This window comes from Ranitomeya imitator, chromosome 7 (genome assembly GCF_032444005.1).
Source record: "Ranitomeya imitator isolate aRanImi1 chromosome 7, aRanImi1.pri, whole genome shotgun sequence".
Classification (NCBI taxonomy): Eukaryota; Metazoa; Chordata; class Amphibia; order Anura; family Dendrobatidae; genus Ranitomeya; species Ranitomeya imitator.
This window is the reverse complement of record NC_091288.1, coordinates 181,638,100-181,660,599: the sequence shown is the minus strand read 5'-3', so window position 1 is coordinate 181,660,599 and position 22,500 is coordinate 181,638,100. Positions and strand designations below refer to the sequence as shown.

The following is a 22,500-nucleotide window of genomic DNA, read 5'->3' as shown; positions in this document are numbered from 1 at the left end:
CAAAGAACAATTTACATTTTACTCAAAAATATACCTATAAAGAGAAAAATCAGACAAACTGAACATTTGCAGTGGTCTCTTAATTTTTGCCAGAGCTGTGTGTCCGACCAACGTGACCCCGAATGCGTATCATTTCTATGGATGGTCGCCACTTCTGAGACCGCTTATCTTCAATATTGTGATATTGCCAATGACTATTTTTTGGGAAGACTTTTTTTTTTTAATGAATATTTTTTTTAAAATTAATATTCTGATCAGCATGCATATAATAACTAGTGATGGAGATTTGTCACCGGCTTAAATTTACGTCACGGGAAATAAAGGGTTAGTTAGGGATAGCAGCTATCAATTTCTGTAAAATGTCTTTTTAGAAGTCTATGGAAATAATGGGTTAAGCAGATCCAATCTGTGTTTACCCCAGTTTCCTACGATGTGAGATTGCAGATCCCGTCGGAATAGTTGGATCTCCCAATCAGAGCATTGTTTGTTTTGACTATTTTTTGGATTTCGCGTTTACTAGTAAATTGTGTACATTATCATACAAGTCTTTTTCCTTTAGCTTGTGAGTCCTGTATTTTATATACGGCCTTTGTGAAGCTCTCTGCTGTGTATATAGTGCATTTTGGGGTCCGCCCTGCAGGAATCTGCCATATTCCACTTGTTCCTGATCTTGTGTCTTGCAACATATCCGTAAATATTTAATAAAAGGACTTCCAGTGGAGAAGTGAGCTCGCAGGTATGTCAAGGACGTTTCAACCATTCATGAATTCCTTTGATGCTCTCAATGAGGAGAAGAGGTCCTAGTTATGCCGATCTTCACAGGACAGGGATTTTTTTTCTTTAATTTATGTATTTATTTTTTGACAATATGGACAGGATACTATTAACCATGTTATGTATAAGAGATACAAACCAGTATATTTAATAATGTTTCTGAGGATTTGTTATTAGATCATTGTTTCTGTCTACTTATGTTCACCCTGCTGTTGTCTTCGGTCTGGGGAGACCTATTTTGAACTTTGGTATTTTTGGGGGTGTTCAAGATGCGGTTCTGAAACTTGTGGTTGATTGACTTAAATGAGGATGGGTCGGTCGGCCACGGGTTTCAGAGCCGCATCTTGAATATTTTAAAGAATATTGAAGTTCAAGGTCGGTCGTTTTTGACCGAAGACAACAGCAGGGTTAAAGGGAACCTGTGATGTGATAAAATCCTAATATATTAATGGAGTTCTGAACCTGCCCGGTGTCGATACTTAGAGCCCCGGTGCCGGGAGGAAATTAGCTTTATTCCTTCTCGGCGGCGGTCAGCTTTCAGTCATGGAGGTGGCACTGGTTCACTCACCACTCCGTGTATGGAGAGTTACCGTGTCACTGACTGACAGCCAGCCAGCCTTAATGCTGATATGGCTGTCAGTCAGTGTCGGGGGTGCGGTTATAGCCGGCCCTCTCTTTGCACAGAGTGGTGACTGTACCCCACCGGTGCCACCCCGTGACCGACACAAGAAGCCTCCCCAGCAGTATTGCTCTAAGTGCGGGAGCCAGGCAGGTTCAAAACTCTATTAACCTGCAGATTAACCCCATATCTGCAGGTCAATAGCATTAATTTTACAGACAGGTTTCCTTTCTAAGAAACCTGTTGGGCCAAGAAGCTCTATTTACCTCCAGATATAGGGTTAATCTGCCGATAAATAGCAGTACGATCATGTTAGGCTGCCGTAAGGGGCATGGTGATCATGAACACGTGTTAAAAATACATATCTTACCATATAGACAGGCTGCCGATCACCTGATGAACGAGCCCAAACGCTCATTCATCAGGTGAAATTATCATTTATGCATCAACAAAAAAAATCTATGTTCTCGGCAGCACATCACTGTAAGTAAACGGGACTCGTGCTGCCGAGAACAATGGCAGCCTATGTGGTATAGATCAAACTGCATTCCTCGAGGGCTGCAAACAGGTCATGTTTTCAGGATTTCCTTGTACTGCACAGGTGATAATTTAATCACCAACTCATTATTTGTGTAGGTGATTAAATTATCACCTGTGCAGTACAAGGAAATCCTGAAAACATGACCTGTTTGCAGCCCTCGAGGAATGCAGTTTGACATCACTGGTATAGATGGTCCAGGGCACATTAATTACTGTGGTCTGCCTGTGTAAACAGGCTGTCAATTGACCGCCGATAGGTAAAAGTTTACCGATCGGCGGTTGTATCGTGCCACTGATCGGTTTGTGTGTACGCACCATTATTGAAACAGTGGCTATAGGGAGAAAATGAATTTATATTCTCTCTGCAGCCGCTGCCTTCCAGTTATCTGACCATACAGTCAGCAGAGCTGTACTCACTGCCCGGCACATTGACTGACAGCCTGCTCTGCACACGCACACTGCGCATATACGCTGCTGAGCAGGCTGTCGATCAATTTGCCAAACTTTACTATTCCTCGCACTGCCCTGATGACTGGAAGTGAGTGGCTGCAGGGAGGATATACGTTTCTTTTTCTCCTTGTAGCTGCTGTTCCAGTAAAACGGCCATGCAGGATTTAGACACTATTTGCCTGCAGATTACCATTATATCTGTAGATAAATAATGTTTCTGGATATGATAAGATTCCTTTAATGGGAATGTGTCATCAAAAAAATGTCCTTCTGTTTAGAATAGGATTTCGTGTTAATGTATTTTTTGTTTTGCAATGTTTTGTTCACCATATTACAATTTTTATTTGAATAAAAATGAATAATCTTGCAATTTTCCCACTGGCTGCTGCAGCGTTTTTAGACTTTTAAGAAAACAATACATGTACATTAACCGCAATGAACAGACCATGGCCCCAGCTTTTGTATTAAAGCATCTAATGAGCGTGTGCAAAGATCATTGTGTATAGAGTGAGAGCACGGGGAGCTGTGCCAGCTTGCTTTGTGGATCCTTTATCAGTTCAATTACTAATTTCGCATATATATGTGTTTATATATATATATATATATATATATATATATGTTTATATATATATATATATACATATATATATATATATATATATATATATATATATATATATATATATATATATACCGTATCTCAAGAGTAAACTAAAAAAAAGGTAACACAATGGCAAGTTTCTGACATTTTTTTCTTTTCTTTTTCGCTTGATTTTGTTTATTTTTTTTATCCTATTTAAAAAATCCTATAGACAAACAATTTGGACAATGCATGAAATGAAAACAACAAAAAGACATAAAACAAGGAGCAAGCTGTCTTTTTAAGAAAATACAACTGACCGCAAAAACTTACGAAAATTGATGTAAACTCTCCCACAAAAATGCATTGTTCACGGAGCCTTTTATACTCTTCCATCAACTTACAGCTAAACTATGCCCGCAGCGTTTTTCCCACAGAGTTGTCTGAGAGTGGAGTATTCATTCTTCTTTGATTTGAAGGACTTTTTCTAGGCATGGATGTTTTTAAAGAAAGAAATGAATGTACTGTATCTTCACCTTCCGTCACCCTCGAGGACAGACCTCTTTTGGAGGTCTGCTTTTGCTCTGGAAGCTGGCGCATTTTATTAAAAAACGAAGCCATGTCCTTTTTTTTTTTTCCTTCTACGAGCTCATGAAAAGTGTCCAAAATAGATGCTAGATTTGGCTTTCATAACAACTATTCCAAGAAATTCAAGAACGTTCATAATTTAGAAAATTTAAGCCCCCCCGCTGTCATTTTTGGATGTGGCTCAGCAAAGCCGTACCCCTTTTTTACGGCTCGGTTCCCAAGGCTGTCATGGTAAAATCAGTCTGGTTGGAGAGAGTATCGAGAAGACTTGGACGAAGGTGTGCAATGAAACTTTCCAGGAAAGTGCGCAGTCACAGTATTAGACTGGGGTGCCATAGGGCCCACCAGTAACCAACTCCAGGGTCCACTTTTCAGCTACATACATAACAGTGAAAGGGGTCGATTGGTAAATTAATAAGATGCCGCCATTGTCTGTACATAGTGATTTAAGTATATAGTGCTAAGTACTGCTTATAAAAGAGGTGGGATGCTTTTGCAGAGGGGCCCACCGGAGGATTCTCCTGTTGTCCTGTGGGCCAGTCCAAGTATGGGCGCTGATCAGCAAAACTGACCGTATTTTGAATCGGTGACCTGCAAACATAATCTCTGATGTATATGGTGTATTACGAGGTTGGTAAAATATTATCTCCCATGTGATTCATTAATGTAGGGCTGATCTGAATATACTAAACAATATAAAGATTTTTCTCTCGTCTTGGAACGAGAATTATGAGCCCATTTCTACCGACTGTTGAGTCCGTATGATAGGGCACTATTGATTGCTCGGCTCATACCCCGCTGAGTACAGGGGTCACCCACCCCATACAATCCCACATTCGGTGTCATTATGCAGGGATGAGGGGGTTCAGGTTCTTATGGTGAATACTAAGCAGTCTTTGTTATTCCTCACTTTGGGAGCAGATGTCTGCGACATGAAGCCGCATCATTCACAGTTCGCACACCTCTCGGGGTGAAGAGCGCGGCAATGCTGCCGACGTGTTTGTCATCGGTCCTGATAATTTATTTCTTGCCGAAACACTGTAAATATCACCCACTGTGACACGGATTGCGTTTTGTGACACTTTGCCTCTTGTGACAGAAGGGGCACAGATCATTCCATCGTCACTAGGATGCTTGTCTGTGGCGGTTATATTATGCAGTCCTTGATTTCTGTCTAATACAGATTTTCGTTGGCGCTGGATTTCTTACAAATTATACAGATGTAACAGCTGAATTTGTAGATGACTGTAACTGAACATTTATAATGTATACTAGGCCCACAGTATAGGGGATAAGTTGCCGATTGTTGTGGGCTTTGACTGATGAGACCACCAACGATCCCAAGATTGGGGCTCTTGAATCCTGGAAAACAAGGCTTTGCAGTCCCGTCCTGAATGGAGGAGAGGTGCACATATGCTGCTCTGCTCATTCTCTATGAGACAGTAAAGTACAGCATCAGCACCATAAATTATGGATTGATGGAGGCTGCGCATGCGCAGTAAGTGGAGGCCGCGCATGTTCACCTCAACTCTGTTCAGGATGGAGTTGCAAAGTCTTGTTCTTCGGCAATCAATAGCCCTGATCTTGGGATCATTGGTAGTCCCAGCAGTTGGACCAGCAATCATAATGTATAGGATAGGGGGGTAACTTGTTTTTTTTGGAATAACAGAATCATATTATGATCTAATGAGCATAACCTAGGCAGGTCTGTGTCATCCGGTGACCAGAAAAATGCCCACAGGAAAATTGCCCACAGGAAAATTGCCAATTGCAGCAAGACAAAGTTTCAGATCCACCCTCGGCCATGTAAAACAATGGGTTCGTAAAGGAAATCGGACCTCGTTAGGATGACATATGAGTGCAGCCCGATTTTTCACGGACAGGTAGAATGGAGAAGATGGAGAATGTTTTTTTTTTTCCCATCTTATCCTTATCCGAAAAAATCGGATCACACTATGATCAAAGTGTGATTAGTATAACCGTACCGATTCTCTCGGATGAGTGAAAATACAGTCGTCTGCACCGAGCCTTGAGAAGTTTTGGAACCTACATCTGAAAAAAAATCAGGGCTGTATCAATGCAGATGTGTTTTTGCCATTTAAACCATTGCATGCATTTAGTGTATACATGACAGATATTGGGATATTTACCAACAGGAAGAAAAACTTTCATAGTAGAAAAAAAAGGTTTGGATTAACCACACAATTCACCCTGCACGTTGCAAAGCGCTAATATCTGCAGCCTACATCGACATGTTGATGTGTAGTCCGGAGCACTGATCAATACAAGCGGTGAAATTTTTTTTTGAGAAACCTCCATTCACATTGAGATTTTATACATTCAAATTTTCTGCATATTTCTCTATGGGAATGTAATAGAAACCATGGAACATAGAACATTTTCTCCATTCCGAAGGGTGAAATCGATGCACAAAGACTTAACGATCTGCGGAATTTGGATCAGAATTTCGGATCAGTCCCATGTGAGTGTAGTCCACTCGATTCCGGCCATTTCTAGATCTGCCGCATGCTGGATGAATGAGTATTTTTCATACAAGAGCAAAGTTGATTGAATCCTTAAGTTCACAGGTCACACATGGCCTTCATTTCGGGGAGGAAACCGTAGTCACATTTTATAGCAATGCTAAGTTAAAAGGACAATTATCCATGGACACGAGAGCCCCACCGCCACCCACTCGACAAACTGCCATCATTACAAGCGCCCGGCACCGCCAGGCCTCAATGCGGGATTTTCAGCTTGTGACAATTTGTAATGAGAAATTTTTAATTCTTCCCGAGAAGATGAAAGCGTCTTCCCTCCATCTCTCGGAGCTCGCCGCAGGGGGTGATTTAGTCAAACCTCCTGTCTGTTAAAGTCACAGTAAAACTTTTTTTTTTTTTTTTTCACGCTCTTCGTTGTTCTCTGCAGTGGAGTTTACCGAGACAATAAGCCATTGAAATAGAGGGTGGAATAATGTGTCTGTTGTAGAGATGTGCCACAATGGAGGAAGGGGGCCGAGACGGCCCAGGACACATGGTCATAGATCAAGCCCTGCAAAATAAATGGTTTCATCACTCGACTACAAGATCGGAGTTATCCATTGTTACTGGAAATGCGTCGGAGCGTGTAAGCCATGTTCCTGCTGATGGTGGCACCACCTATAGTCCGACACCTGAACTGGAGACCACCAAGATTCCTATTGTATAGCAGTATTTTTCAGTCATTGCGTGACACTTTTTAGATTATCTTTATGTTTTGAGCTAATATAAGGTCACTGTATATTATTTCAGAACTGTACGGCGCTATTTATTTTGGCATTTTAGCGACCAAATCTTTGGACTATTTAGGCGCTAGTGTGATGTTGATAATTTGGTATAGATATCCTTTTGGATTTTTCTTTTTGAAGAACCTGAGAACTGTGTTGTAAACCCGAGTGCTACAAAAAAAAGTGCACTAGGATACCAACCGGAGAAAGGTCTCCAATAAACCTATCCCCGTCCCTCCGAGACAGAAGGCCACAGCGATGGTCCGGAGCTAGTGGCCTCCACAAGCCAAAGCGAAGACCATCCCAATCTCGCCCCCTATCATCTGCCTGGGCTTCCACCCAAGCAAAACTAGGAGCCATCTAGTTCGGCTCCCCTCCTGAGAGAGAAGAGCCAAGGGTCAGGGGCGAGCAGAACCTGATGGCCGTACACTCCCACCCCTAGACCGACCAGCTTGGGAACCCATAAGATAACCCCATCCTGATAAGTTCTAGTGACAAGGACCCCTGCAAAAAGAGACACAAGTGAAAAACAAACATTTAGTGAATGTTTCATCGTGTACTAACCGGACCTTCAACCGGGAATTTAAAAATTCCTCATCCTAGCCAAAAGGCTTGGAAAACAGTGTGCTCAAAAAGACTGAAAATGTGCAGTGCAAAAATGCCGTAAACTCAAGTGGGTTTCCATCGTCCAGTGAGTTAAGGCACTCCAGCATCACCATTCCTGGGGCATTTCACACCTCAACGTCACACAGTGACCAGGGACTGTGGACGCTTACCTGATCCCTTGAACTAGGGGGGCGCTATTGTCTAACCTTGTCCCCCGGTTACCCCAGAAGGCGGAGACACTGGGGTCACATTCCATGCTATCCTCCTGTCTTAGCCCTTATATGTTCACTCCCCCACCCAGGGAGGTGTGAATCTGATGTGTATAGAATTATACTAACCAGACTGACAAGGGAAGACACACTGGGATAAAAGAAAACTACAATTATACAAATACACTGACTAAACAGCGGAACACAGAGGAGGCATAGGTAGGGGAAATCAAATAGTGAGGAAAAGGATAAGCACTCAATTCCACACCAATTCCACGCAGAAACAACTCTCCAAACACCAACTACTCCTCCAACACCAAACCAGGAAGAATGAACTATCACTGGCAAAGTCAGAAAGAGGAGGGTTCTTATACCTGCTGGGAATAACAAACTCAGAACTGCTGATATCACCAAAACAACTCCAGGAGTCCAACTAAGCAGTTTAACCCTGGCAGCGCCAAAGAAAGCCAGAACTGTTAATAGGAAGGTGAAGCCGTTCTAACTACTGCATGTGTATGTGTCACCAGACGCTGCGATCATCTGACCCCACTGTGTCGCGGTATTCCAATGACACTCAGTCTGTTAAAACTACCCAATCTAATAACATCTATCCTCCAATCAGGGACGTGGGTGGGGTTATATAGAGCTCAGCATTCAGAGAACTGCTAGATCTGATATTTTATCAAAACCACCAAGCAGCTCTGTAATTGATACATAACTGGAATCAGGGTCTCTGTCTCTACATCATGCTGTTCTCAGGTGGAGTAGAAAAAAAACCTGGTGACAGATTCCCTTTGTCAGTGGAAAACATTTTAAAAGATGGTTGCCGTTTTAAAAAGCTAATGGCCTCTGTAGAAAGGGATCCCCTCCATTATGGCGCATCCGGCTATAATAGAGGGAGAAGGGTTATGTGTAACTGGAGACTCGCTGCCTTACACACTGAACATTGATTCAAGTAGGAGTAAATGTAATAAAAAATTCAGCATTAAGAGGATAATGAATCCCCGGAGTATATAATGGCAGCAGTTATGAAAGAGATTGAAATAATGAAAAGTCACATTACGGTAACTTTATATGGAGAGCGCTTAGTAATAATTAAGGCGCTGCTTATATACAGTTTGTGTGTGTTTATATGGTGGGGGCAGTAATAAATAATAATGAAAAATAGGTTCAATAGCAAATCAAATTATGTATTATGCCATATGGCCGGGGGTTATTTTACTGAGCTATGGTCATATAGGCCCTCTATATCTCTGTATGTTGTAATACAACATCTTACCTGTAGTGGCCTCTGTAGGGCAAATGCGCTTTTGCCCATGTTTATTCCCAGGAATACAAGTTAATTTCCAGCAAGTCCTTAAAGGGGTTGTCAACTACTCGGACAAGCGGTTTCATTCCCTATGTTTCCTCATTGTAAAATAATACCACATAAACTCCCCTCCGGTGCCGTTCCCATAGTGTAGTGGACCACCCCTTTAATTATTTAAAAGGCCAAGAAAGGACAGCCCATATTTATACATACAGCACATCCCTACTACTGTCGGGAACAGCAATGTCTCCCGAAAAGCTCATCTGACCCCTCTGGAAGGCTCCTACTATACAAAAAGATTGGGCATGTTGAAATTTAACATGCCTGATCCTTCTCTGCCTCTGGAACTCTGGTGAGGCTTTTCTACAGTTAGGGCCAGAAATATTTGGACAGTGACACAAGTTTTGTTATTTTAGCTGTTTACAAAAACATGTTCAGAAATACAATTATATATATAATATGGGCTGAAAGTGCACACTCCCAGCTGCAATATGATAGTTTCCACATCCAAATCGGAGAAAGGGTTTAGGAATCATAGCTCTGTAATGCATAGCGTCCTCTTTTTCAAGGGACCAAAAGTAATTGGACAATGGACTCTAAGGGCTGCAATTAACTCTGAAGGCGTCTCCCTCGTTAACCTGTAATCAATGAAGTAGTTAAAAGGTCAGGGGTGGATTCCAGGTGTGTGGTTTTGCATTTGGAAGCTGTTGCTGTGAGCAGACAACATGCGGTCAAAGGAACTCTCAATTGAGGTGAAGCAGAACATCCTGAGGCTGAAAAAAAAGAAAAAATCCATCAGAGAGATAGCAGACATGCTTGGAGTAGCAAAATCAACAGTTGGGTACATTCTGAGAAAAAAGGAATTGACTGGTGAGCTTGGGAACTCAAAAAGGCCTGGGCGTCCACGGATGACAACAGTGGTGGATGATCACCGCATACTTAATTTGGTGAAGAAGAACCCGTTCACAACATCAACTGAAGTCCAGAACACTCTCAGTGAAGTAGGTGTATCTGTCTCTAAGTCAACAGTAAAGAGAAGACTCCATGACAGTAAATACAAAGGGTTCACATCTAGATGCAAACCATTCATCAATACCAAAAATAGACAGGCCAGAGTTACATTTGCAGAAAAACACCTCAAGAAGCCAGCTCAGTTCTGGAAAAGTATTCTATGGACAGATGAGACAAAGATCAACCTGTACCAGAATGATGGGAAGAAAAAAGTTTGGAGAAGAAAGGGAACGGCACATGATCCAAGGCACACCACATCCTCTGTAAAACATGGTGGAGGCAACGTGATGGCATGGGCATGCATGGCTTTCAATGGCACTGGGTCACTTGTGTTTATTGATGACATAAGAGCAGACAAGAGTAGCCGGATGAATTCTGAAGTGTACCGGGATATACTTTCAGCCCAGATTCAGCCAAATGCTGCAAAGTTGATTGGACGGCGCTTCATAGTACAGATGGACAATGACCCCAAGCATACAGCCAAAGCTACCCAGGAGTTCATGAGTGCCAAAAAGTGGAACATTCTGCAATGGCCAAGTCAATCTCCAGATCTAAACCCAATTGAGCATGCATTTCACTTGCTCAAATCCAGACTTAAGACGGAAAGACCCACAAACAAGCAAGACCTGAAGGCTGCGGCTGTAAAGGCCTGGCAAAGCATTAAGAAGGAGGAAACCCAGCGTTTGGTGATGTCCATGGGTTCCAGACTTAAGGCAGTGATTGCCTCCAAAGGATTTGCAACAAAATATTGAAAATAAAAATATTTTGTTTGGGTTATGTTTATTTGTCCAATTACTTTTGACCTCCTAAAATGTGGAGTGTTTGTAAAGAAATGTGTACAATTCCTACATTTTCTATCAGATATTTTTGTTCAACCCTTCAAATTAAACGTTACAATCTGCACTTGAATTCTGTTGTAGAGGTTTCATTTCAAATCCAATGTGGTGGCATGCAGAGCCCAACTCGCGAAAATTGTGTCACTGTCCAAATATTTCTGGCCCTAACTGTACATGTCAAATTGTGGACCATGAGTCTAGAAAAGGCCCAGTGGTAAAATAGCGAGATTATTATTTTTTTCTTTTGTTTTTTAACAATGAATTATGAAAATAAAAAAGAAATGTTGCAAAAGTGTTTTTAAAAATACACGTAACGCAAAAATCTGATTTAAACAATAGGTCATACTCTGATGATATCTTCCCTTTAAATCCTGAACCCCCAGTGCCCTCAGCTGATCCCCAGCCAGAAATAGGACAGATAGGAAAAGGTTAACCCTCGTGTTCTCTTTAGGAATGTACCAAGACCCTTTTGGCCCTGGTTCATCATTGTCTTCATACCTGTTTTTTTTTTTTTTTTTTAAATATCTATTTTTTTTTTGCACCCAATTCATTAATCTATTTGCACTTTTTTAAGTCTTTTATATATATACACACATATATATATATAATTTTTTTTTTTATTATTATTTTCTGCTTTATGGGCGCAGTTCAGCGATTCCAGCTGATGATCGATGATCAATTGCGACTTTTTAAAACATTGCAAAATTTGCCACAATTTCACTCCAGTCCCCGGGATTCATTTCTAGGTGTACTGTCCCTTTAAGACTGTTATATTGATGAACAGCTGTTTTCACTGAGGCTTAAATACCATCTTTGATCCTTTTAAGACTTATTTCTATTTTTAAAGTTTTCACAGACGGCCCCCGCCGTGTCCCGGCAGTCATTTATTCCTACCATTCCTCATTAATACAATCCGTAAACTTCCCGCTGTACACTGCACCCACAAACCACTATTTTTGTGAGATATCAAGGTTTTTCTCAGTAAATTAGAATAATTTATAACAGCTTGAAAAATTATTTTAAAATCTGAAATGCTCAGTAAATGCACCCAGTACTTGGCCGGGGCTCCTTTTGCATCAATTACTGCATCAATGCGGCGTGGCATGGAGGGGATCAGTCTGTGGTGCTGCTGAGGGGTTATGGAAGCCCAGGTTGCTTTGATAGCAGCCTTCAGCTCGTCTGCATTGTTGGGTCTGGTGTCTCTCATCTTCCTCTTGACAATACCCCATAGATTCTCTATGGGGTTAAGGTCAGGCGAGTTTGCTGCCCATCAAGCCCAGTGATACTGTTGTTTTTACACCAGGTATTGGTACTTTTGGCAGTATGGACAGGTGCCAAGACTAAGACTAAGGGACCTTTCTAAATGCTTGGGAAGCTTTTGCAGGTGTTTTTTGATGATTATTCTAATTTACTGAGATAATGACTTTTGGGTTTCCATTGGCTGTAAGCCATAATCATCAACATTAACAGAAATAAACTCTTGAAAAACATCACTCTGTTTGTAATGACTATCTAATGAGTCTCACTTTTTGTATTGAAGAACTGAAATTAACTTTTTGATGATACTCTTTCTAATTTTGTGAGAAACATCTGAACAGGGATTTTATCAAAATGACGGCAAACAGACTAGTAAGTGATACTGGAATCAGGGTCTCTGGCCCTACATCATGTTGCTCTCAGATGGGGGAGCAAAAACCTGCTGACAGATTCCCTTTACTTAATCTCTTAATAGGATCCCTTTGTCATTTCTAATAGACTCCTCACGGGGCCAGAAGGACCTTTTTCTGTTCTCCTCGAGGTTGTCCACCATTCATAGAGCATGAATTGTATGTTTTAATAAACAATGGTGTTATTGGCAATCTGCTATTTCCGTTTGTCCGAGAGAAATGAGGCCTCATTCAGATGTCTGAAAAACAGACTGAGATTCATGAGCGATTTTTCTCCGCTGATGAGAAAAAAAAAAGGTTTCTCCGTCTTCTATCAGTCAGTGAAAAACGGACATCACACGGATGGCATCCGATTGCTGCCAGATTTTTTTCATCGACCCATAGACCCGCATTGCTAATTCTGATCTCACACTCTGATCAATATCGGACATGTCTCCGCCATTTTGCACGGACTACTCGGTCCGAGGATAAAGTCTGACATGTGAACCGCTCCATGGACTGTCATGTCCCGTGTGTATGATATATATATATATATATATATATATATATATATATATATATATATATATTGTAAGGATTTCACTCACTCAGCTGCGACGGCTGACACTCAGGAGACGGTCCATGTACTGACGCTCCGCATACTGACGCTCCGCATACTGATGGTCCGTATACTGATGGACCGTATACTGACGCTCCGTATACTGACGGTCCGCATACTGATGGACCGTATACTGACGCTCCGCATACTGACGGTCCGCATACTGACGCTCCGCATATTTATGGACCATATACTGATGGTCCGCATACTGATTGTCCGCATACTGACGCTCCGTATACTGATGGTCTGCGTACTGACGCTCCGTATATTGACGCTCCCTATACTGACGCTCCGTATACTGACGGTCCGTATAGCATCTATTTTTTTGCTTCCTCACACTGTCTAATTTCGGAGTTAAATGGTCGCATGCTGCAATTTTTTTTTTAACTTACACCGAATACAGGTGAGAAAAAATCCGCAGATCTGCCCTGCTCAGTGAATAACATTGGCCCGAATACAATACCATTTTTTTTATCGGATTGCACTCGTCCAATGAATACGGTCGTGTGAGTGAGCCCTTAAAGTGATGGAAACGCCCCTTTAAAATATAACCTGTTCTGCATATTGGCTGACTGACCAAAATCACTTATGTGAAAGGCTTTCAGGTAAAACAAGCGAGATCTTCCACGCCCGGATGATAAATAATCCAGGAATAAAGAGGGAGTAGATTTTAGGATCCGGATTGTCCCATTGTGGCGCGCTTCGTCTTCGCTGACGATCTCCATGGCAATGCTGAGCGAAACTAGCTCAGCCCCGAGAAGATTTCGTGTCTAGAATAAGGAAATGTAGGAAACTTTCCCAACTAGTTCCGCCATTGAACAATAGTGTAGGGGGTCGTTTTAGGGTCAGAGTTTTATCCGGTGGCCCCTCACCCTGGACATTGCTCCACTTTACCAATAATGGATGTTTTACACTCTTAGAATATATTTCATGATGGCGATTTATCGGGCGCCTTCCCCCTTAGCCCAGAGCTACTCAGCAGAACTTATATTACCGTAGGGTTCTGTACTGACCCAAGTGCAGGTTTTGCGGACCTGACACAGACATTTAAGTTGATCTGCCACCAGTTTTCCCAATAAAAACTATGTACATTATTATATAGTCATTGGACCTGATGAAGCAGGTGTATTCACAGTGAAAATCCATACAAAGATGGCTTTATAACCGTGAATGAACAAGTGGACTCATAAAATGCGTCTCTTAATATTGGCCAGAAAACTTTCAAATTGGATATTACTGCCGTTCTGACAAAGACTTTCAGAGGAAGCACACCAGCCTCATCAGGTCTAAGAGATCTATTTAAGAACTAGCTATTGAACCCGTTCTACGCCCGGGTGGCGAGCATTTATATTGGTATATGGTCTCCATCCTGGTATGTGCTGCTCCATCCTGCGCCCCCATCCTGTCATGTGCTGCTCCCATCCTGCGCCCCCGTTTTGTCATGTGCTGCTCCCATCCTGCGCCTCCATTCTGTCATTTGCTGCTCCCATCCTGTCATTTGCTGCTCCCATCCTGCGCCCGTTCTGTCATTTGCTGCTCCCATCCTGCGTCCCCGTTCTGTCATTTGCTGCTGCCATCCTGCGCCCGTTCTGTCATGTGCTGCTGCCATCCTGCGCCCGTTCTGTCATGTGCTGCTCCCATCCTGCGCCCGTTCTGTCATGTGCTGCTGCCATCCTGCGCCCGTTCTGTCATGTGCTGCTGCCATCCTGCGCCCGTTCTGTCATGTGCTGCTGCCATCCTGCGCCCGTTCTGTCATGTGCTGCTGCCATCCTGCGCCCGTTCTGTCATGTGCTGCGGCCATCCTGCGCCCGTTCTGTCATGTGCTGCGGCCATCCTGCGCCCGTTCTGTCATGTGCTGCGGCCATCCTGCGCCCGTTCTGTCATGTGCTGCTGCCATCCTGCGCCCGTTCTGTCATATGCTGCTCCCATCCTGCGCCACCATTGTATTATATGCCCCCCGCTCCAGTGTGTATGCCCCCGAATGCTGCTGCCATATAAAAAAAAAAAAATACCATACTCACCTATCGTCCGGCTCCACTGCAGGTATGTCTTCAAGAAAATGGCGCCGGAAAGCGGGGACTGCGCAGGCGCCGATTCCGGCAGCAGGAATAGGCGCCTGCGCAGTCCGCGCTTTCCGGCGCCATTATCTTGAAGACACACCTGCAGTGGAGCCGGAGTGTGTCTTCAAGAAAATGGCGCCGGAAAGCGCGGACTGCGCAGGCGCCGATTCCGGCAGCAGGAATCGGCGCCTGCGCAGTCCGCGCCCTCCGGAGCCGGGAGCAGAGGAGCCGGGAGACGGAACCGCAAGCAGCGCTGGAACCGGGAAAGGTGAGTATACTTACCCTCCCTCCTGGCGGTCCCTGACTCTCCGGTGGAGATCGCGGTATGCGTTCAGTGCTTACGCATACCGCGATCTCCCGGGAGCGTCGCTCTGTGAGGCCCAGACTGCGCCGGCGCTTGCGCTTGCGCAGTCTATAGAGGCTTCGGACAGAGTGACGCTCCCAGCGTTATATTATAGATGCATACATTTTGTATTGTGACAGATCCACTTTTAAAAAGTGAATGTACTGAGGGCTTATTGTCATGTCACTCAGCTACATAGATACCCCAAATTATATATACTGTGTACCCACCTGGGGTACATGTTGAACACACGCTCTGCCTGCCCAATTTAGCTAACTCTGCAAGGTGTGGGTGTAGCAATGCAAAAAAAAAAAAAAAAAAAAAAATATATATATATATATATATATATATATATATATATATATATATATATATATATATATATATATATTTATATTTTTTTTTTTTTTTTTTTTTAAGCAAAAAAAAATAATTATATTTATATATATATATATATATATATATATATATATATATATATATATATATATATATATATATATATATATATATATATATATATATATATATATATATATATATATAATTTTTTAATATCATTTTTTTTTTTTTTTGCTTAAAAAAAATAAAATTGCTAAATTGGGCAGGTGGAGCGTGTGTTCCAAGTGTACCCCAGGTGGGTAAATGACAGGAGGGTCACCAGCAAGGTATTCTGCCCTAGCCAGGTCCTATCCTTGCCCTGGATGGAGGAAAGCCTAGCTCGTGCTGACTCTGCTCCTGTTTCTTACAGCGCTGCCTATGGAAGTGAACCAGGCGGCATCAGATGGACAGCGCTATAGGACTCGCACCTACCAAAGTGTAAATGAATAAAATAAATAAAAATAAACTGTAATAAAATGTCTTTAACACGGGAACGTTTGGTAAAAAGGGTTATGACGTTTCTGCTTTCATTGTGATTGGTAATGATCGGTCTGGGAGCAGTTATTACTGACTGTCTGGGAAACGTATCCAGAAGCCGCAGTCTGCAAAATCATCATCACATTTTATGTATTATTCATTAGAAAAGGGTCACGGCTGCAGGTAATACAAGTGGCTGCTTTTTAAGACCTTTTATTAAAGAGCTACGTTAATCCTTACCGGTTAATGGAAACATTGCAACCACATCAGGTTATCGGTTCAGACCTAAAGGGGTTGTGCAGGAACAACGCCACTCTTGTCCACAGGCTGTGTCTGGTATTGCAGTTTGATCTCATCCACTTAAAGAGAATCTGTCGACGGGTTTTTTGCTATGTAATTTGAGGGCATCATGAAGCAGGGGCTAAGACTGATTCCAGTGATGTGTCACTTATTAGGCTGTGTGCTGTTGTTTCATCACAAAGAGTGCTTTATCAGCAGGAGATTATCACTACCCGGACTGGTGCCCCCATGAGACCTGGTCTGACCACGCCCCCAGCACTGATTAGCAGCTTACTATCAATAGACGAGCCTGGTGTGGGCAGGGGCAGCTTTCTGATCTATACATCTAAAAACTCTGATCGTGTCACAACTGCTGCACCCAGTAAAGTAAGTGACCTATTGCTGGAATCAGGATCTCTGTCCCTACCTCATGCTGTTCTTAGATGAGGTAGCCAAAACCTTATGACTGATTCCCTTTAAATGAGGATGAGCAGCAATCTTCTGTGTATGGAAGCCAGAATTGCGAATATTGATAACAGCTAATCAATTTTGGCAGAGAAAGAAGGAGATTTCTCTGATAAGATATATTTCAAAATTTCTTATTTTGATGTGTATTTTTCTGTGTATTATTGATTTATGAAATAAAAATTAAGCTACGGTTACTCTTTAAAGGTGGCTTTACTTCAACAGACTTCTGTCCAAATTCAACGTATTTAGTGATACAACAAGCTCTTACACATGCTGTATGGAGACAAATGATCGCTAATGGAGTTGAGCAATTTTTCAAAATTCGGTTCTGAATACGACGAGCGACCAATATTGTTTTTGCAATATTCACCGAAAAACAGGCGAACGTCATTGGAGTCAGTGGGAATAGAAACGACCGAATATGTTCGGAATCGATCATCAAACACAAATTCGGCCCAAACAGGGTCACAATATGGCCCAAATATGGCAAATTCAGATTCCGAACGTATTCGCTCAACTCTTATCGGTAATACAAATGTCTGGTCCCCATACACTTCGCATATAATTGGCGGCTGGTCTCCTAAACGATTCCGTCAGGTGACATACGAGCCCTTGGCGTAGTATAAAACCATGATTACAGCCCAGTGTAAGAATTCCACATTTTTAATTTGAAGGACTCGTCCAGAAGTTCTTGTAAAAGTGAAGCCAGGTGTGTTGTAAGTTTCAATAAATGGAAAAAAGATGACGGTGTAGGAAAAGCCACTCGCAAGGAATGTGAGTTATTGTGTCTTCAAGAGGAAGCCATAAGTGACCCACTTCATTGTAGAGAAGTATGTGATGATGGTGTCACGTAGTGTCCCGACAACATACAATGCCTTATTGGTAGTATAGAAGGGGAGAACAGGGGGTGTGAAGGTGAGGACGGGCCTAGTAGGCCTTATCGTGGTGACATTGGAAGGTCCTGCTATGTTCTTGTGAAATGATTTAAAAGAAGAAGAGAGGACACCGAACCATAACCCCTGAGCTCGTGTGGATTCTTGAGGAGACCACGCCTTGGATATCCTGTCTGAAAGACCACCAATCTCCGTACCTGATGTGTGTGCCACAACTCAATCCTTCCACACCTGATCTTTGCCAAACCATTCCTTTTCCGACAATAAGCAGTCACCTGTTCACAGGACAGAATGTTAGACCCTTGCCTCCACCACCACTAGGACCACTTGAGCGTTCCAAGCCAGGTCCTCCTAACCAGCAGCTCTGTGGTAATGTGTAGTGATCATCATGAGGGCCTCATGGACATCCTGGGAAAGTTGACAAGTATGGTCCCATGTCTGTAAAGCTACACTGGCCTAGGAATGCTCATTCCCCGATTATTTGATCCAACAAATGAGCAAAATTCTTGTTCTTCGTTTGAAATGATTTTTAAGCTTGCTGAAATGTAATCGTTCTCCGCAGCACACCGTCTTTTGTAAACGGAACATGTGCTGCCGAGAACAATGATATTCTAAGCCCACAGAATGATGTCTAAACAGGCTATTGAAGGGAATCTGTCAGCATGTTTTGCCATGCAATCTGAGAGCAGCATGATATAGGCACAGAGAGCCTGACTCCAGCAATGTATAACTTATTGAACTGCGTGCTGCAGTTTTGATAGAATCCCTGTCTTCTCTGCTGTAGATCTAGCAGTTCTCTGAATGCTGAGCCCTGGGTAATCAGTGGTGGTGGGCGGAATTACACAGATTAGCCGGACTGCTTTCCACGAGACACTTAGTGGAAACTCCATCAAATATAGAGTAAATTATTAACAATATGTTTATTTTTTAGAAAAGTTATTAGGTTTGTATATTTTCATATTGGGTGTAATTATCCATTATATAAAAAAGATAATCTTTCAGTGTTCTACCATGGACATATTTTTTATACTACTTGTTAGCGGCATTTGCTCGGTTTTCAATATTGTGCTCCATAATCTATTTAGATTCCATGTAATTCAGGTCATCTCAGATGAGGAGAAAATATTTATTATTATTAATTATTATTATTATTATTGCATTTCTGGACTTCCAGTTCTATTTTGAATTCTAATTGTAAGATGACTGAGAACCTTAACCAATACCGCTTAATTTCTATTGTAGAAACATGAAAACCCACCCAACCGTTGTTCTGCTCCTCATTTTCGTGATTGGCTATGGTTCCTCAGAAAATTCCACCACGTCGAGAGGCTGTGGACTGGACATTTTTCCACGCTATGTATACCTATGCGATCTGGATGCCATTTGGGGGATAGTTGTGGAAGCCGTCGCTGGGGCAGGTGTCCTTACAACCCTGCTACTTATTTTAATCTTATTGGTAAGGCTTCCTTTCATCACGGAGAAAGAAAAGAAGAGCCCGCTAGGAATACATTTCCTTTTTTTGCTCGGAACGCTTGGATTATTCGGCTTAGCGTTCGCGTTTATCATACAAGAAGATGAAGCAATTTGCTCCACCAGAAGGTTCTTGTGGGGAGTCCTGTTTTCCCTCTGCTTCTCCTGTCTTCTTGCTCAAGCTTGGAGGATCCGTAAGCTCGTCCGCCATGGGAAGAGCCCGTCCGGCTGGCATCTTGTCGGAATGGTTATATGTCTGATGTTGGTTCAAGTTATTATTGCTACTGAGTGGATTATCTTAACGGTCGTTAGGGACAAGAAATTGGCCTGCAGTTATGAGCCAATGGATTTCGTCATGGTTTTAATTTACGTCATGGTTCTTCTGGTGGTTACCTTGGGCCTCTCGCTTTTTACACTGTGTGGAAAATTTCAGAAATGGAAAAAAAATGGAATATGCCTTATTATTACAACTTTTTTTTCTGTCTTAATATGGGTAGCTTGGATGACTATGTATCTTTATGGTAATAATGAACTGAAGAAAAAAGACCAGTGGAATGATCCTACATTGGCCATCGCCCTGATATCGAGTGGATGGGTGTTTCTTATCTTCCATGCCATCATAGAGGTCCATTGTGCCATTCTACCAGCACCACAAGAAAACACAACTAATTATTTCGATACCTCCCAGCCTCGCATGAGAGAAACACCTTTTGAGGAAGATATTCAGCTGCCCCGGAGCTACATGGAGAATAAAGCTTTTTCTATGGATGAACATAATGCAGGTAAGAGGGACAATTTTATTCCTAGAGGGTATTTGATGACTATACGTTATGAATACATAGGTGTCACGAAAAGCATAATACATGTTTCAACTGCAAAGAGTTTTTTTTTATAGGTCTGCTTGGAAAGCTGTGTACAGAAAACAGTAGATTTCCAATCAAAATACTGTAGTTTCTCTCATGTGGAGGCAACAAAAAGTGTCTGCAAAGGTGTACGTACCCTATAAACTGTGAAAGATTGTGAATATGTTGTGCCAATTGCTTATTCATGAAAGTTTCATATAATGGGTCTTAAAGGACCTGCAGAAACCCCTGCAGACTCTATTATGTAGTCTTCACCCACTAGCTCAGAGTCAATTGCTAACTACTATGATCTCTCCCATACACAGCACGCACTGAGGGATTCATCCAATTAATTCCTTAATTAGCACTCAGACAGAAGCAGCAGCATGAAGGACATTATACAGCAGTAATGATCAGTGTAGATGTGAATCCAGCTCTGGGTTGAGGTAAAAGACTTGTTAGAAAGCTCAGCACTATTTTCTGTCTCTCTCTCTCTCTCTGCATGTTCTCTCACTCTGTTTCCTGTTACATCACCTTCCTCTCCACAGAATATAATAGGTGTAACCTGACAACTCAATGTGCTGACAAGCTGTCTTGTCTTGACTAATACAGAGTTGAGATTTTTTTTTTAGGCTGAATTATCACTTCAGGGAGGAGGGCATAAAGTGTCTCATAAGTGGAGAAAGTAGCAGATTTTTTTTTGTTACAATATGTTCTAACATTTCTATTTATTTGTACTACTAGATGGTGGCCCGATTCTAACGCATCGGGTATTCTAGAATATGTATGTAGTTTATTTATGAAGTTTTCAGAATAATGCAATTTATACACAGGATTTGGCCGGCTGGGCGCGACCAATTAGAAAAGCGTGGTTCAAATTCCGCGCCAATTTGTGGATTCTACCGGAATGGTAAACCAAAACAACTTATATTATACCGGCATACTAAGTGTTAATGGCCACTACGTGACTTTTCTCCTATGATTCTTTTATCTTGTCAACTTCAAAGACTTTTGCCTTTCGGATTTTCTGAACTGTCCGTTTAATTAATAGGTAGTAGAAATCATTAGATGTGCATTAAAGCTGACAGACAAAATCATTACTGCACTTCTCCCGGTACAGCGAGTCTCTAGGAGTCTCCAGTATTCTGAACGGCATTTTCTAAAAGCACCGTCTCGGAAAGTGAAGATCTCATATCACTGTTGTACCTTTTTTAGGAACACTAAATACCTCTATTTTATTTTAAGGCTGGTCTGAGCGCTAAGATTGCTTTATAGCCTGTCTTATAGGCACCATTTAGAGGTATAGATAGAAAAAGAACGCCCATAGGGGCACTTATTCATCTTCGAGCCACCACACGTTCCATCCAAGGGCAGAAGGGATCAGTGTCGGTATCATAGGGACATTTTAGTCCTGCTCAATATGCTGCCTAGAAAAGCCCCATTTCATGCGAGACTTTTGGATGGCGTTTGCATTACCTTTTGGTAAGTCCCAAGATTTGCCAGGCTTGCATCACAAAATTGGGACAACCCTGACCATTTCTGGACTGTTGGCAGCTATGCTATTGCTTTCTTCCCTGTCTAACCATCTATGGTGCAGTGAAGGACTGGTCTACTCTCAGTTCTGAGGCCAAATTTGCCATCCCTTTTTGCTTGGCTGAGCTGTTCAGATTTGCACATCTTCCGTACAGATGATCCAGGTATCATCATCATATCCATGATGGGTAGAGAGTTGTCAACTGGCCAGTTGCCTGGATTCCCATGGTTAGTAAAGCAGGAAAACTAGGAACAAATGAAAACGACTTAGCGGTGTATGGTTTTGTTTATTTTTTTGGGTTACGGTCAGTTATGAAGAAAAGTCCTACACCTTAGGGTGGCCCTGCAGGGACGTCTTTGGTCCATTCAATTCTTGTAGATAAACTATAGCGTTGAGTGTCAAAGATCTAATGGTATATTACTCTTTTCCCATAAATGTTCTCCCTCTCTGTTACATTTAGACTGGTTGTTTTATGTGATGGTTTAATTTTATGTCAATGGAGTGGTTGATTATTATATACAAATTACACATTCACTCCTTTACTTTATCTCTGTCCTTAAAGGGCTTCTATACAGACTTAAGTTAGAAAAACATTCAGAGTGTTGATAAGTAAAGTACCGTAATTCTCCGTTTTCCATTCTGCCACTCCATTTTTCTTGGGTCTTTCGCCAGTCTCTGCACTTCCTGCTCCATTTTTCTAA

The 22,500-nt window shown here is 42.1% G+C and overlaps 1 protein-coding gene across 2 annotated transcripts in view; it reads left to right on the top strand.

The window, feature by feature from the left end:
• The window catches only part of GPRC5B (G protein-coupled receptor class C group 5 member B), a 74,389-nt gene that overhangs the window by 4,549 nt on the left and 47,340 nt on the right, over positions 1 to 22,500 (top strand). For both annotated transcript variants that reach the window (XM_069734159.1, XM_069734160.1), the window contains exon 2: positions 19,196 to 20,205. In XM_069734159.1, the coding sequence (XP_069590260.1) occupies positions 19,200 to 20,205 (1,006 nt within the window). In that variant the 5' untranslated portion in view covers positions 19,196 to 19,199. The remainder of the gene's footprint in view (positions 1 to 19,195; positions 20,206 to 22,500) is intronic.